General features: G+C 38.2%; 1 protein-coding gene across 8 annotated transcripts in view; it reads right to left on the minus strand.

The window, feature by feature from the left end:
- PPP2R2C (protein phosphatase 2 regulatory subunit Bgamma) overlaps positions 1–14,864 on the minus strand; it is a 210,605-nt gene that overhangs the window by 34,327 nt on the left and 161,414 nt on the right. For all 8 annotated transcript variants that reach the window (XM_017727664.1, XM_008645057.2, XM_017727665.1 and 5 more), the window contains one exon: positions 14,430–14,607. In XM_017727664.1, coding sequence (XP_017583153.1) covers positions 14,430–14,607 — 178 coding nt within the window. The remainder of the gene's footprint in view (positions 1–14,429; positions 14,608–14,864) is intronic.

Here is a 14,864-nt window from a genome sequence, read left to right on the forward strand (position 1 = left end):
CAAAAGAGGTCTCAGAATAAGTTTCCTTGTATGATAATGAAAACATAGCAGCCTCCTTAAAACAGATTAAATTCCCTTTGAAGTGAACAGTATGCATAAAGAAATAGCTGCTTCATCTTCCCAAAACCATCGAGGAATTCTACGAGAAACTGAATTTGGTAGAGAACAAATTTGCAACTCGCAAGCTATGGCATATAAAGGATTGAATCTTCTATCATTATTTTGGAATAGTTTTTAAATGACTTGTGGGTTCACTGCAAGAAGGAAATTTTTTTTTTTTGTGGTCAGAAGAAGGCTTGAAAAAAAAAATTACTTGCCCTCTCCCCCTTTATTCAACTGCAATGGAGGAGGAGAGGCTTTCTTTAGAAAGCCAGACAAAATTTTCCATAGTAACTTCACAAGAAAAACAAAACTCTCATCTTTCTTATTTCAGTATATGCTGATATGACACTTCATTTTTATCCCTGCGTGGGACTTAGGTTTTTGCAAATTTAAGCACTTTCAAAAAATAACCTTTGGCATAACGTATCTTACCAAACCTGGCTGTTCCCTGTGTTTTCTACAGAGGTTTGTTCAGGCTACTAATTTTGTCTGCATCTCACACCTATATTTCAGCCTAGCTCTAGAAAGATTCAGTGACTAATAGTTGAAATCAATAGCAATTCATGGAAGCTGCCAGGGCTTCAGTTTAGAGTAATTGATTACTGTGGTCCTGCTGAGGCTCTACACTTTTAATATAAGCATTTCTCTGAGTGGTTTCCTCTGTTAGTCATTTAGTGCACACTATTTTCATTACAAGGAGGGAACTGTGATGCTTACAAATCAAGCTCTACCAGTTTTACACTTCCTACATGATGGTTATATCATTCCTACACCACACGCCAGCTGAGAAAACGAATTCCAAATGGCTCCAGTCTTCTTCCAGGCTGGGTACATCAGGCCTTGACAACATCATGATGTGATTACATCACTCTTATTATCAATGAAAGAAGCAAGCCCTAACTCTTAATTAACCATCAACTCACTCCTTTCTTCCCATTTCTTACAGATAAGCTGTATGTTTTCACTGTTGAATGATAATTCTACAATAGGCATAACTTGACAAGTATGGACAGCACTGAATAGGGTCAAGCTTCTGAATCTCTGTATTTCAGGCCTGTTGTCCAAGAGCCAAGGGTTCCTGGACTGAACTGTCAGTAGGTTAATAGACATGGCCTTTTCTTCAAATTCCAGTATTTTACCTTAGGCAAAGAGAGTATTTGTATTCCAAGTACTCCTAATAGCCACAGTGTCAATTTTTTCAATCGCACAGCATTTGCCCAGTGCTCCAGTAAAAGCATGTACTACATGGGTTTTATTGTAAGCCCAGAGAGCTGCATTTCGAATGATACATTTCTGTATCATTTGACTCTTCTGAACCACAAAAGCAGGAACTGCTGCATAAGCGTGTGCTCCTCTCCACTGTCTGGAACCTAATACGTGTTAGTGCAAGGTATCGATCCATACTAAGTGGTACAATGTCAGCCCAATTCCATTTTTAATTTCATGGTCTTTATAACAGTGATTCTTCAGACATCATACTGGAGTTGGGAACTCTGACAACAGTCTCACACTGGTGGTGATTTGCTGAAAATACCAATTTAAATGACGTGATTTTGACTGGCAATAAAATGTCTTTATCAAAGGTGCTCCGACAGTGCCATTACGATAGTACAAAGGCTTCTGCATTTTTCCTCATATCAGGATTATGAGATACAGAAAGAGTAAAAACCACTATGGGGCCTGGTAGCTCTATGTGGCAGGCCAAACCATAGCCAATTACATTAGGTGCTGTGCAAACACAAAGTAAAGGGATTGCTCATGATATAAAGGACATGTACAAGGGAGCATACAAAGAAGAGATTAAGTAATGTTAACACAGCTCTGTGGACTTCTGAGGTTTCTTATGTCAAGGATTACAGCCTAAGCTAGATGAGAAAGTGCTGTTAGTGGAAGAAGGAAAGTCATGGTCACAACTAAAAGGCTGCAGTAGCAATAAACTTGCCAGCTATTCAGCTAGAACTACCCATAAAGAGATTTTGGCCATGTTGAGGTTGAGATCTAGCTCATCCAGAAAATGAGAATATATTCAGTACATCCTCCTGTGTTATTGGCAGTGCACTTTTATACAGTGTGGGTAATAAGGTGTCTGCATGCTGGAATGACGCTCTTTGGGCAATGGCCTCGCATCTATCCTCAGCATACCACTGTCAGTACAATATGGCCCATGTCTCCTCACAGTCTAGTATGTAATGCTCCAGCCAGAGTCAAGCCTAATTTTGCTCTCTATTTCTGTCTTCGAACATCATAAAACTTACAAGACATGAGGAGCACAAAGGTGAACACTCAGACCCTTTCTATGGGTTTAGGAACCAAGATGTTACTGATTTATCTGGCAGCTGCTAGAAACCAGAGTGCCTCAGGATGATGGAACAAGAGTTATTCAAGAATGTAACCTAAACATCAAACTTCTGAACCAAAGCTGAAACTCCTGGACTTCCTGTCTCAAGTTTCACTTGGAACTGGAGATACTTGGCAAGAAGTTAAAAGTAGTATTAGAAACATTGTCCATTCATTAAGTTTAAAGCAAAGTAGAGTCAGTATCAGTGCTAATGTTTTACAGAGAATGAAACTGAGGTGTGAAGTGGGAAAGGCTTGGCAAAGGTCAATTTAAGAGCCAGCAAGACCAATAGCTCTGGATTCTGATCTAGTGGTCTCTCTCCTCCCTACCTGCAGCTGTCCAGTCATGGGAGTATTCACTCGGTTCTCTTCTTGGTTAATTGGTTTTGAAAGGTTACTATTATTCTCATTATTACATTTTTGTGACTTTCTCCCAGAATGCATACTGGTCTAAACACTCACTCTGAATTTGAGGGATCTCATTCTGATTTTTGCAATATCAGAATTACTTTGCATTCCTGTTATCGTGGTAGGATAAAAAGAGACAGCAGCAAGGAAGCCCTGAATCTCCATTACACAAATATTACTTGAAAAAAGAATCAACATATTTTAAATGTACTTAGTAAAATTTTATGAAATTGCTTTTACTGCCACAAATTCAGCAAACATCAGACTTTGCTGTATTCAAGTTACAGAAAAACATATCTAATATATAGGAGAAACTGCCTATGGAGTAGCTGCAACATTTGACTAAGTGTTGAAAGCAGAGAATTGTAGAGTAGCACTGCTAGGAAAGAGACTATTTTAAATGGTGCAAGTCACATTCAAACTTTATCACAGATAGGCCTGCTCATACACATTGCAACCAATGATTTACTTAGACAATAATGAATTTAGAAGTAGATACTGGAAAACTTTAATTTATTTAGGAACTTAATTTTTGCTTGTTTTTTTTGAACAGAACACCCACATTTTCATCTGTAGACAGAGTCACATGCCTGCTTTAGCAACACCCATATGCATATTAAATTTTCAAGAGCAAAGACATCATTATCTGCCAATACACAGCTGAAAGAAAAGGGGATGAATCAACAGAGGAAGACTTGCCTTTGTAAATGCACACCTGCAGTCACTCAGTCACTGAAAGGCTGCAAAGTCATATTTAGTTCCTATATTTGCATATGAATTGATTATGATTTGTCTGAAACTAATGTTACACTTGGAACACAAATACCAGAAGAGCCTCAGGTACATATAAATTATTAACAGAAGAGCCTTATTAAGTCCGCCAGCTTAGCTTCTCTTAGGCAGTGCTGTTCTACTTAGTATGGTTAAGTGGCACCATGTACTACATAGTGGCAAGGGTTCCAAGAAATGAGTGATTCAACATCAATAAGGGAAGGATAATTTATAAACAAAAGCAATATAATCTCATCATTCACAAACCTTTCCTGAAATACATTAGATGCTTAACAGAAAACTGAGAGGGATCTACTTAGTTTACTGAAGAGAGTCCCTGGTAGTACAGAGAAATATGACATACAAAACTTCCCAAACTCCATCTTAAAAGTAGACAGGGATTTTTTCCCACATGACTTGGAAATGAGAGATAAAATGTCTTTTTTTTTTTTTTTTTAAATGAATAATCTATATGCTAACAGATAATCCTATCAAGAAATTTCTTCTTGGTAATTACTAAAATCCCATGCAGCTGAGGAAGATCTGTCTCTTAAATAAAAGCAGCCACAGAAATTCCAGCTGAAGAGTATAGACTCTTTAGAGCATTTAGAGCATAAAAGTCTCTCCTTCCCTGCATGCTTGTTATGGGAGTAGTAAAGTGAAACTATCTTCAAAAATAGCCAGATACTTCAAAAATAGCTACTTTAAAAACACTAATAAAAGCTTACATTCAAATCACCTATATTACATCACATAAGATACCTGATTAAAATCATGTGGCAGGACTTATTATCTAGTTGCTTCATTTATTTGAAAAGATTTCCAAAAATGCCACCAGCCTGCAGTGAGTATGACAACAGTCAAAATAGACTTATTCTAAAATCTGGTGCTATAACTTTGTGAAAGTTAATATGGCCTTTATTTACAGAACATTTCTGTTTCAAAGGCCCAAACTACTGCAATTTCACAAGCAGTGGAAGTACCAAAGTGCACTCCTTACCAATGTGTACTATGACAACAGAAAACAAAGCAGTGTCTGCATTAATGAGAGCGTCCCAGCTATTTTAATAATGAGAAAAGCTTCCGAGGTTTCAGGTTCTCACTGCTCACACAGAACACAGAGGTACAGACTTCAAGCTTGACAATACCTGAGAAGACCACGTGAGCATTTTTATGACATCTGTCTTTGTATGGAATACTCTTCAAGCTAAAGATTTTTTAGCTAATGAGCAAAGCAAGTTATATTTTCTTCTTTTTTATGTTAATACTCTGAGAAAGACTGTGCTTTGCAAGGTTAATTTCAAGTCCAAACTCGCATGGGAATTAGAATAATTAGACTCATTTAAGAGAATTCTCCCCTCTGGCAGAGCTGATTAAATTATTTATACATTATCTTTTCATATAATTGCACCTAGAACTGTGTAAATGGGTTTTTTTGTCTAACTTTCAATAAATTCATAATACACATTTTTCAAGTTGGATACACCGACTGCACCTGTGACAACAGAGAATGGCTCATTTTCAAAATGCTTCAATGAGAAATTAATCCGGAGGGAAACACAAGCATGCAATTTAAAATCTTCCACAATGACAACACTGATTAAAACTCATCAACTGAAGAAATAAAATTAGTAAGACAATAAATCTTGGACTGAATCCTGTTACCCATTTCCACAGGAATAACTTCATTGACTGCAGTCACATTACACTAAAATATGAGTGCTACTTAGATGAGGATCAGTTCCATGATGTGACCCTTTATCTGTAATTTAATATTCTTTGCCATAGTTCCAATGTCCCTCTCTGCTGAGGATCTCAGATTCTGGATAACACCTGAAAGTTCTAATGGAATAAACCACTAGGGTGAAAAAAGAAATCTGGGGGTTGATGCTAACATTCATTTCAGCTCTATTAAGTACACTTTCTCTCTACAATACCAATAAACTTGAGAAAGATTGAGATAATGATATTTTAAAGGGGATTCCTGATACAAAATAGGAACTTGTTTGCTACAGTCCCTATTAAATTGGAAAGCAATTGGCTCTGTGGAGATCTGTGAAAAGACATCTTTGCACCTATTGCAAAATTTTAAGTAGCTCCTAAAGTTGCATTGACTAGATCACTCAACAAACACAGAAATTCAGTGAAATCCCAGTTGCGTTCTTTAATGCACTATAAAGGAATTCTGAAATGGTTTTTACAGGCTCAGGATTTCACACTGTTCTTTATAATTTTCTACAACTCCAGTCAATTTTCTTTTTCCTTTTTACAATTCACTATACATTTTTAAAAAGTAAGAGTATTCTAATGCCTCTGGCTATGTTTTTCCTTACCTCTGCAGAAATGAAATAATAGGTATGGGTCTCTATATGGGGACAGCTGCATTAGAGAAGACACAGGGCTAGATAAAGAAATCCATTAAAATAATAACATAATCACATACTTACTCATTCAAGTTGTGTATGGACAAGAGTGATAAGTAAGAAAATTATGTATTCTGATGAACAAATTAATATTTTTATTAAACAATAGATCTGCAGTGCAGTAATTCTCCAAGGCTATAGCTATGCTCAAACCACCTTAAATTAACTTCTTTAAAAGCAACTGCAAAATAAGGAAGACACTGGTCATTGCCAAGAATGCAAAGGCCTCAGCTGTAATTAGGTTTTCACAGCCAGATTCAACACATCCAATTTATTTAATTTGGAGGATGGCTATATAGGGAATATTTCCATAACTGTCCCATGCCCTGATGACACTGGTATCACACACTCCAGCCATACACTGTCTGCTTTTGCTGCAATACAGATTTCAGCTGTATGGTCAGGAGGATCTCATTCAGGGATTCAATGCTAAGATACTGCTTAACTAGCTCTGATATTGCTCCTTTGGCTATCAGTCATGCTCTGTCATCCAATTCTCTCTGACTGGCTGACAGACAAATTCCTAAGATAGGAGTCAATTTAAGGTGATCAGAATAGTTAAAAGCAATTGTTTCTGACAGGGATCCTCTGGCAAAGTGTCCTCTGGCAAGAAGCAAAACCAAACAAAGTATTGAAAGACCACTTCTGCAAATTTATTCACTGCTTTCAGAGCTCCCTAAATCTGAACTTATAGATGCTTAAGAGATCTCCTAAAAGATGCTAAAAAACTTCTCTGTATTTCTTGAAAACAAATGATCTGTAAGGTCTTTATAGTGCCCACTCACACAGCGTTACTGCTGTAATTACTATCTAGTATTTGAATTACACAGCTAGTTATAAAGACTGCAATTTGCACAACCTCACATATAAATTCACAACTGTTCTTACTCTGAAAACCCTAAAAGCTGTACTCGATTAAGATATTCTAAATAATGATGACAACATCATTAGAAATAATATTGTATCTGAACTGGATGTAGTTTTACCTCAACAGAAGCAGAAGAACCAATTCAGCACCTGTTTTAGAAGCTGTATCTATGCTAGTGCCTACAAGACAGTCATTTAAGTAATCCTAGAAATGCAGTTCTCTCTTGGCACTTTGCACTGGGGACAAACAGAATTTTTCTTACAAATTAGTCTATTGAGAGTTCATGAAAGGCTCTGTTTACTATCGAGATTCTACGCAGTTCAGAGCAGATGACAACTTACAGTTACACATACTTACCTATTTACTAATTTCATCCCTTGATTGACACTAAAAACATTTCTGGTGTGATTTTAATAAAAGAATCCCCACTGCATTTTCCCTAACAGGCAGCCAAAAACACACACCAAGGACTTGTCCAGATGGACCTGCACAAGCTCAAGAAATGGGCCCAAGAGAATCTCACGAGGTTTAATAATACCAAGTACAAGGTGCTGCACCTGGGTCAGGGCAAACCCCAGTACCAACATAGGCTGGGGGATGAAAAGATTGAGAGCAGCCCTGCCCAGAAGGACTTCGGGGTGCTCGTGGATGAGAGGCTGGATGCACTCACAGCCCAGAAACCAACCATGTTCTTGACTGCATCCAAAGTAGTGTGGGCAGCAGGTCAAGGGAGGGGATTCTGCCCCCTCTACTTCACTCTGGTGAGACTCCACCTGGAGTGCTGTGTCCAGTTCGGGAGACAATATGAATTGCTTGTATTTTCTGCTTACTTAATTCAAACAATCTTGCAACAAGGGGCTATTTTTCACAATTTCAATAACTCCCTTAAATAGCCTTAACACCATCCTATCTATACAGCACTTTGTTGTGGTCCCATCAGAAGCACTTTGTGGAGCTTTACATTGGAGTTTGTTCCTATCCTAAGCCTCAGTATATGACCTATGATCTGTTGCCACCCAGACATACCTTTCCTGACACAGAAATAATAAGCATTAGGAATAAAACCTGTAAAAAAACTACAGTACCTGCTGCTAATCTATTAAATACATTGTAGCAAAACTTACTACTGAACTACACCAATGCAAATGACCCTCAAGTTACCAGGTGATCTGGTATCTGCAGTTTCATAGGCAATTTCAAAATAATTCCTTTTTAATGCACAGATACTCTAAGCTGAAAGATCTCAAACCCAAAAGTTAAAAGGCTAAGTCAATGGAACCTGTCATTTTGCAGACCTTTGAGAATCAGATCACTTTAAAACAACCTGAAATAGATCGTGAATTGTTGCTAAATGAGTAACAATGAACTTCCCTCTACTATAGTCATTTTTCTCATGAAAAACTTTTCCATTGCTTCAGATAAGAGTAACATAAATGGAAAATTCTTGGGAAAGACAAGGGTCTAGAAGGCTTAGGGACTACAACTCTTTTCCTAAATTCATCATCAAATGGCTAAATGCTAACATTGGCAAGGTAAACATTCATCTCTGTGACACTGAAGTTTTTGCTTCTTATTGCCTTCTGCAAGGTCACAATTATCATGCATTTTTTAAGACACTTAGTTATTTTTCTCTGTCCATTAAAGCAAGCAACCCCTAGGAACACTCCTGTTGGTACTCAGTCAAACTCTCTCTCACTGCATTCTGGCAGTTTAGAAATCTCTTAAGCAGGAGAAAAGATACACTGATTTCTATTTCTCCAAAACAAAATCATTTTCACAGCATTTCTACATTTCTGTTACCATTTTTATAAGACTCTCTCCTGAAAAGTCTTCTTCTTCACCTAATACAGAATTAGAGTATGGATGGAAGTAAAAGCAGGATGTCTCTGGGCAACATTCAGATTCTGAGTTGAAATTCCAGTACACCTATTTGGTTCTCACAGTCTTTGTTTAACTGAGTATAAAGTGGTGCTAAGACTGACTAACCTCAATATTTTATTACAATTATTTAAAAATACTCTTATCACAAAATATTTGTGTAAAGTATGTCAATTACTTCAGTAATACAGAGGGATTCAGTTTACAGTGCAATGATCAGCAGATGAGAAATGGCAATGCAGCAAGGAATCTAACAGTTAAGTATTGATACTTGGTGTGAACTTCATATATTCACAAGTTTCATGCAATACTATTTCTTCTTTTTTAGTTTTTATCCTATTTCCTCTACATACTGCTCTTCCCCATGACTTTGCAGGGCACTGGAGCCCTCAGTCAACATTTCCAGCAGTCTACCTCAGAGTACAATTCAACATTTTTCAAAATGCACAGAATACAGCTGATCGTACTCAGGTGTAAGTTAGATATGAAAATCTTTGGTTTTGCCATTGTCAACTCTTACTAGAAGACTCTTTTACTAGAGAGCCAGTATTCGCTTCTGAAAAAAGTGGAGTCTAGCGAGGGAATCACATCAAGCCAGAATCTAATCAGCTCACTGAAACAGCTTTTTTCCCCCTCAGTTGTTCACATAGTAGTGTTTTAATGAGAAAGGCAAAGCAACCATTTCTCAATAGTTAGAATAAGAGTGCTCTCCAAACCATGGGATCAGTGTGCATGGCACCTCTGCAATCCTCTAACTTACAGACCTGATTTTAGCTTTGCAGACATCTTCATTCTCCTTTAACGGGGAGAGAGACAGACACAACGCATGTGGGAGAGGGAGAGACTAGGAAGTAAGGAACAAAAGAACACAAATTTAAGGAAAGGCTACTCAAATGTCGCTAGTACCAACTCAGCTGGAATATGACTCCATGGTGTAACACTCACCTTTTAAATACCTGATGGAGATTTGATACCTCTTCTTGACAGAACAGGAAGTGCTAACATGTATTACCCACAGCTCTCAAAAGAGAAAAAAGGTCTGCCAGCTCCCAAACAGAAGGTGTGTTCTGGAGGAAAACAGTGCTGTGCGTGGGGGTGGCAGCAGTTTCTCACACCATACAGACTTGCTTTTCAGAGCACAGAAAATGCATCCTTGTGCACACAGCTTGTGCATAGTCATCCTGGCTCAGGCATTTTTATAGAAACACCCTTATCTCACTCAAGGTATAAACTTGCTCAACAAATACCAAGAGAATACTGCAGATCTGCTTTCAGTTTGGCATTCACATAGTTAGCACTGAGGCAAGTACAGGGATTTTGTAAGGCTGGCTATCTTCCCCAGCCTAGGCTGCCCCCAGAGCTCTGTATATACCCTATATACACACTACATTCAGATGTGCAGTGGGCTGCCACAAACTTGGTCTCCATCAATGCACCATGTTATTTTGAGTTCTTCTATTTTTTCCCTGTTGTTTACTTCTTAAGTAAATTCATTTTCCCAAGATATGGTGCCTAACAAACTGACTATCCATGATATGCCTCAAATACCAGAATACATTAGACTGTAAGAAGGCCCTATGGTGATTTGCTAATTAGCTTAACCCTTTTGGGACACAGAGAAGGCATTTTTTATTAAAACAGGATAACCCTGGACTATATTGATCTGACTGAGAAATGAGTATTTTAGTCAAGATGAGTCTCAAGATGAGCACATCCTGGAAACAGCAATGTTGTTTCCATAGCAATGCCATGACAGCCTCTAGAGTGAAATAGTGCGCTACCAGGAAATGAAGGGAGTTCAAGTGCTATGAGCTACATAGTTCTGTAAGCAATCCAAATACATTCTCATAAAGAATATTTAGTGCAGCTAGATAGTCCAAAGATTGCTGTTAATGGCAAGTAAGCCTTATCAGTATGCTCCTGGCAGTCCTTTTTTCTCATTCACTTCACCCAAGATGACTATCTAAAGGCTTAACCTATGTGCAACACTGCTAAACCATTTCAGACCAAACATTAACAAGTACAGCAACCCTTACCTTACTTCTTTTCCAGTGCAGAATATCATCCATAATTAAGGTCACTGACTCTCGCTCTCCATAACACAACCAAACACATCAAACCTTTTACTGAAGAAAATCCTAATATGTGCTATTATTTACCAGGCTAACCTTCCCCCTTCCTTTTCTCTCACCTCCTCCTCTCCCTTGCCTCCTCCTGCCCAAACAATACTGAGCAGATCTGCTTGCAAGTGGGAAGCAATGTACAGAAGTCTTGCGTACTCCTCATTAAAATTTAGATAGGCATAGCATAAACTCACTTGTCTGCTTTTCACCCCAGTTAGTGCTTACACTAATACAAAAGCAAACCAGAAAAGCGTTAGTTGTATTTTATCGAAGGCTTTACCTAAGAGAAATATTCTGGTCAAATTCTGCAGAACTGACTTAAAATATTTTCCAAAGATTAAAGAACTAATTTAAGATCTCCATTGCTCTGTATTTTCAAAGAAATGAAAAATTATCAGTGATTTGTAAAACTGCTAAAATGATGGTTATAAACAAACTGTTCTCAAATTAAATTCTACAAGGCAAAGAACTTTACTTGTAAAACACCTTAGCACACTGCTGCTGATTCAGTCTTTCTCCAGCATTTCCCATGCAATTTGTGAAGATGTTCAGACACGAACTGAATGTCCAGAAACTCTACCACTGTATTTGTTGTTTGTGTCATTGTCACAACCAGCCTCTTGGGTAAACAGATTGTAGGTCATTATATGTAGCAGTGCTGCCTCTGAGGGAAAATAGAAAGACGAATACTCATTCCTGCCAGATCCCTTATTAACAAAAGCCACTTCAAACCAAAATGTTTTCTATTTATTGTTTAAAACACGCACTTCAAGGAATCAAGCCTTGAATGTAAAACAGCAAGATGCTTCATTTCCCTTTTGCATTCAGTAAAAAGATGTGAAACAAGCATTTTTAAAACAGCCTCAGCCTCCTCCTGCCTATCCCCCTAAATGCGTTACTGAAGGCACCAAGCCCAGCAACATTCATTTATAATTTAAACTGTTTGCTTGGCAGAATTTTTTCACCTTAATATGTCTAGTCTTAATTGCAACTGGCAAACCCAGTGATTTTACCAAAAAATCATCTGCTTCCAGGAGATTTGTAAGTTGGTCTTCTGAAGGACAGAAATGCAGTTTCAGGGACAGATGTTGTTGTTGTTTTCCAGGGAAAAACACGTCCCTGCAATTTTACAAGATGTACAGGGCTCTATATGGACAGAAAGATACATCTTGGAAGACTGATGCAAGTTTAACTTACTCATCCCCTTCTTTCAGTTATCATGGCCTCCCAGTTAATTTCCCAATATGAGCAATATTCTGTAACTATCTCACCTTCTTTTGGAATGCCTATGTCAAAATTTTTGTTTAATCAAAGAATTAGGTAAAAGTAATCTGCCTGCTGACCTGGTTTTGACAACTGAGTAGAGACAAGTACAGCTTATATTGTCTGAAACAGTAGTGGATACAGCCTCTAACACAGCCTGCTCTCCTGAATACATACCGGTATCCAGCCACAAAAGCCAATCTGCTGCCACCATGGGCACCTTAGCAAGAACATTATGCCCCTAGAACTGATTATCCTGTTACCTAGTGTTACCTTCTATCACTGCCTAAACTCTCTCATCACAGTCCGCACAGATTTTCATTCAAGTGTAAAAGAAGCAGCAATATCTTTATCCCAATCCAAGACAGAAATCCAAGTATCCCAAAGCCACTGTTTCAGTTACAGGAAAAGTCTCCTATCCTAAAACTCAGAAACACTCTTCATTTCTCTCTCCTCATCATTCTTAGAACATACTTAGAAAATGAGTGTGTCATTATAAATTTTATCATATTTTAAGAGTTAAATCAATGAATCAATCAGAAGTTTTAAAACATATTTTATCAGTAAATACTCAATAACAGGAATGTGCTAATGCTTGAAACAGAGTCCACACAGCTATTCATTTATGGCTGATATTTCTGTCAGTAAGCTCTTAGTGTGGCAAATGACACTAAATCTCATGCTGTCCTCATGAAATATAATAACTATTTACTTGGTTTTTGAAACTTTTCAGGAACATTTGTCTTGGCAATCCATAGTTTATAAAATAGCTTTTAATAAGACAAAAGGAATTGCCAAAGGCAACGCCTTATCTTGCATAAGCATTCTGGAATGTGATCTGTGATCATACACAGGCGCACAGAGATTGCTGTGCTTGGTCTGACCCACTGCTCTGCCTTAGAAGAAAGATGAGGACACAAAATAGAGGAGAACACACAGCAGAGTCACATGTAAATGTTTCCAGGACAGAGAGAAGTCTGAAGGGTGAAGCTGCTGTGAGGAGGACACTGTCAGAGTCACACTGCTACTCCAAATAGGTGTGCTGGCAAATAATTTTCATCTGTCTTACTAAGGAATGGAAGTACAGTTGCTTGGATATCAAGGCAGACATATCTGGACTTTGAAGTCCCACATATAAATTGTTCCTAAATAAACAGTCATATTAAAGAGGGCACCTATTTAGCTTGTTTAATCTATACAGGTGAAAGACAGAAGAACAATGTGAGTTTAGAAACAAATTGAAGAGATGTTCACTACAATCCCCAGCATAAGGGCACCTGTCACTTGATCCTGCAAAGGTAATTTTTTAAGGACATTAAGAGTTGTTTGATTTAAAGACCATGTTTCCTGTGACATTAGCATAGTATGGGTTAAGTTTCCAAGATGAAACCTGGCCCACAAAGGAAGAAATACAATCACCAGAGTCAGAGAGAACACCCCATCACACTGGTGCCTTCTCTTAGGAAATCTGCCCCAACAGGACAACTTCACTTTGACATCTAATAGTCCCTCATGTAAACCCACAGAGACATATTCTTCTAACTCTTTTTGATACACTCAAAAAGAAATCGGCAAGGGAATACAACATTCTGACCTGGCCCCATAACCTATTTCTCTTACCAGTCTATTTATGTTCTGCAAAACACAGAGAATCACTTTTCTTGGCTACAGTCTCTTTTGCTCCCCCTCCAAGACACCCTGTTGTAGTGCAAGGGGCAGCCTCACAGATGGCTGGAATGATTCCACAATGGAGCTTTCAGGAAAACGCCAGCACTTGAAACAGCAATGCCTTCACTAATCACAGGCACAACTCACACAAAGCAGCTGAACCTCACCCCCAAACTGTGCACATCTCAGGCATTAGGGTTCTGGGAAGCAGGATGATGGAGAATGGGAGGCAAGATCAGGGAAAGGAATGACCCTGCAGCAAAACAAGGTGCAGTAGCTCAGCATGAAATGTCTTCAGGAAATAACAGTACAGAGTATTTTAGTCAGGTAGATAGCTACCATGCAGCTGGCATCTGTTTCCTATTTAAATGTCTTTCACCAACACCATCATTTTTCATTAAAAATTCCCTGATTTTTGCAATCTCTTAGCTGTCTCTTACAATATCTGAACATTTTCTGTTACAATTACTGCAGAGATTCTGGTAAGTAAAGGTATATTTTAAAACCTGCAGAAAAATATTTTAAAATAGCTGTCTTAAGCCCTATTAATAACATGAACACTGAGCAAGGAATCACAATAAAGGATACTGAAACTCCTATCTGTGATAGCTAAATGCCAGAGGTTAATCCTGAGATCATCAGCTGACATGTATGTCTCACAGTCACTGTTGACGGATATTGAGTTGACATGATAGGTGTGACCATTAGCAAAGATTCTCCGGGGAGTGACTTCTACCATCAAATCCATGGGTTTCAATACAGGCACCTGCCAAAAAAAATACCAAAACACAAACCAAAAAGGGAGTAAGACAAAAATACTCTTTTACTAGGATGACGAAAATTCCAATAGAGAGAAAGCATTTAGAAGACTGCGATACTATAAAACTTTTTGACAGTGTACATAAGCTGAATTTCCCCATGAATTAGTTGCTGGACAAGGCCTTCCTTGCCAAGGAGGAAGGGAAAGACAAGAGAGCCAGGCAGAGCGATGGAAAGCCTGGACTGTGGGAAGGGAGAGACTGG

This window comes from Corvus brachyrhynchos, unplaced genomic scaffold (genome assembly GCF_000691975.1).
Source record: "Corvus brachyrhynchos isolate BGI_N302 unplaced genomic scaffold, ASM69197v1 scaffold80, whole genome shotgun sequence".
Lineage (NCBI taxonomy): Eukaryota > Metazoa > Chordata > Aves > Passeriformes > Corvidae > Corvus > Corvus brachyrhynchos.